This window comes from Aplysia californica, unplaced genomic scaffold (genome assembly GCF_000002075.1).
Source record: "Aplysia californica isolate F4 #8 unplaced genomic scaffold, AplCal3.0 scaffold00024, whole genome shotgun sequence".
Classification (NCBI taxonomy): Eukaryota; Metazoa; Mollusca; class Gastropoda; order Aplysiida; family Aplysiidae; genus Aplysia; species Aplysia californica.
The window spans coordinates 2,048,123-2,050,610 of NW_004797294.1; the positions used below are offsets into that span (position 1 = coordinate 2,048,123).

At 43.2% G+C, this 2,488-nt stretch overlaps 1 protein-coding gene across 1 annotated transcript in view; it reads left to right on the forward strand.

Annotated features, from left to right (window-relative positions):
- LOC106013374 overlaps positions 1 to 2,488 on the forward strand; it is a 7,227-nt gene that overhangs the window by 3,601 nt on the left and 1,138 nt on the right. Inside the window, exons 4-5 of the mRNA XM_013088916.1 lie at positions 502 to 623; positions 2,088 to 2,198. Coding sequence (XP_012944370.1) covers positions 502 to 623; positions 2,088 to 2,198 — 233 coding nt within the window. The remainder of the gene's footprint in view (positions 1 to 501; positions 624 to 2,087; positions 2,199 to 2,488) is intronic.

A 2,488-nucleotide genomic window follows, 5' to 3' on the forward strand; every position in this document is an offset into this window, starting at 1 on the left:
TTTTAGGGGGGAGGGGTGGTGGGAATTGTCAACTTACCTTTACCCATACATATTTCAGACTTAAAATGAAAGGCCAAAAATTGAATGTGAAACGCTAGTGTCGAACAGCCGTAATATATTACAATGTGTACGAAGGATTGAGAAAATCTTGAAATAAGTAAAACTTGAGATAAGAAAAAAAAATAGAGAGAAATGAGAAAAACGAAAACAAATGAAGTAGAAAAAAAGTATTTGTAACGTTTAAAAAAAAAAACAGAGAAAAAAAATTTGATGAAGAAAAAACTCTTAATTTTTAGAAAAGCTGAAGAAAAGTGACCACAACAAAGAGTGCGAGAAAAGACAGAAACTACCACACGGACAAGTACATATAAAATAAAGACAACAACATGTATTACTACATCACCCTCCCCCCTCCTTCCTCTTTCCCACCCACACCCGTCATCTTTCATCCTTTCATCCCCCCGCCACTCCCTCCCACCCGCCTCCCCCCCACCCCCACAGTATGAGCGAAGGCCTATACCAGTGTTCCCTGAAGTCCCTGTGTGACTGTGGTCTGGCCACTTCCGCTTCCGCCACCTCATTCCTGACGTCACTTGTGGACATGCACGGGCAGTGTGAAATGGGTGAGTTTGGTTGTGTTTGATCAAAGTAAAGTATCAGTCCACATATTTAACACTTCACGTGCACGGACAGGGTGAGATGGGTGAGTGGGTGCAGTGTTAGGTAAAAGTAAAGTGTCAGTCGACTTATTTAACTCTTCACGTGCAAGTGAGGTGGGTGAGTATGGTTGTGTTTGTAAAGGTAAAGTAACAGTCAACATACTGAACTCTTCACGTGCACGAGCAGTGTGAGATGGGTGAGTGGGGCAGTGTCTGTAAACGTTGTTGTTGTTCGTCCTTTGCGTATGAAGATGACCATGATTGTTGAAGGTGACCGTGGGTCCGGGGATGGCTGATTAGGCCTATCCGGGCTCGGAAGGTTCGCCCACACGGGTAGTCTGCTGTTTGGGTTTTGTTTTGTTGTTGTTGGGGGTTTTTTTGGGGGGGTTGTGTTTTTTGTTTGGCCTCAGCGATTCGCTTGGCTTGGTAAAAGTAAAGCGTCAGTAAACACTCTTAGATCTACCACCTCTTCACACATCACCGTCACCACAGGCTGCTGTACGCTTTTCCTGTAAGACAAAACTACTTGTACTATCTACAACATCACTCTGTTACTCTACCCCACCATCCCCTCACACCCCTGCCCCCCTCCCGCCCCCCACCCCCTCAAAAAAAGCTACAAACTAACATCGATGATCCTGGATGATATTGATAGGGATTCGTTCAATCCCTGTAAACGCTTGCATTGATAAAAACGTATTAAAGAGAACGAAAGGGCACGTTCTCAAAATTCCCATTTTCAAAGTCTATATTTCTGGAATTCCATATTTCCATATATATTCCTCATTACTAAACTCCACATTTCCCAATTTCCACATCCCCAAATCCCATATTTCCCAAATTCCACATTTCCTGAGTTTCACGATCCCAATTCCCACATTCTCCTACTTCCACATTTCCCAAATTTCATATTTTCCAACTCTCACATTCTCCAATTTGCACATTTCCCAAATCTCACATTTTTCAACTCTCACATTCTCCAACTTGCACATTTCCCAAATCCCACATTTCCCCAACTTCCACATTTCCCAAATCTCACATCCCCACATCCCACATTCCCCAATCCCACGTTTCCTAACATCCACATTTCCTAACATCCACATTCTCTAACTTCCACATTTCTCAAATCCCACATTTCCTAACATTCACATTTCCCACATTTCACTTTTCCCAAATTCCCACATTTCCCAATCTCACATTTCCTTACATCCACATTCCCCAAATCTCACATTCCCCAAATCTCATATTCCCCAAATCTCACATTCCCCAAATCCCACATTTCCCAAGTCTCACATTTCCTAACATCCACATTTCCTAAATCTCACATTCCCATGTCCCACATTCCCCAAATTCCAAATCCCACATTTCCCAAATCTCACATGTCCCCAATCTCACACGTCCCAAATCTCACATCTCCACCTTTCCCAGTGTCGGCCCTGGGTCCCAGCGATTGTAGCCAAGCAGGTGGAGGGGGCGGGGCAGGAAGCCCATCTGACTGTCTTCTTCCGCCGTGCGATGACGTCATGTCTGACGTCACTGGTAAGCCCGAATAACAAAGAATTACAAAGTCTCATCTGCTCAGTACCGAGTTTTGAGAAATTTGACGTCAACGAATTTGAGTTTCACATCATCATGTCAAGCTTTTTCGAATGCAGTTCTTTGAAACATGTTGATAACGACTCCAGAGCGGAAAGAACGTTATTGCTTTCTGACCTCATTGCCTCAGTAACTCAAAACGGCTAAAAATGTCCCATAGAACTTTGTAATTCTAAGGTAGCAAAATGTCTGCTGAAGCTTCTGTTTTTAGAGTTATTAGATTTTTTTTCTAT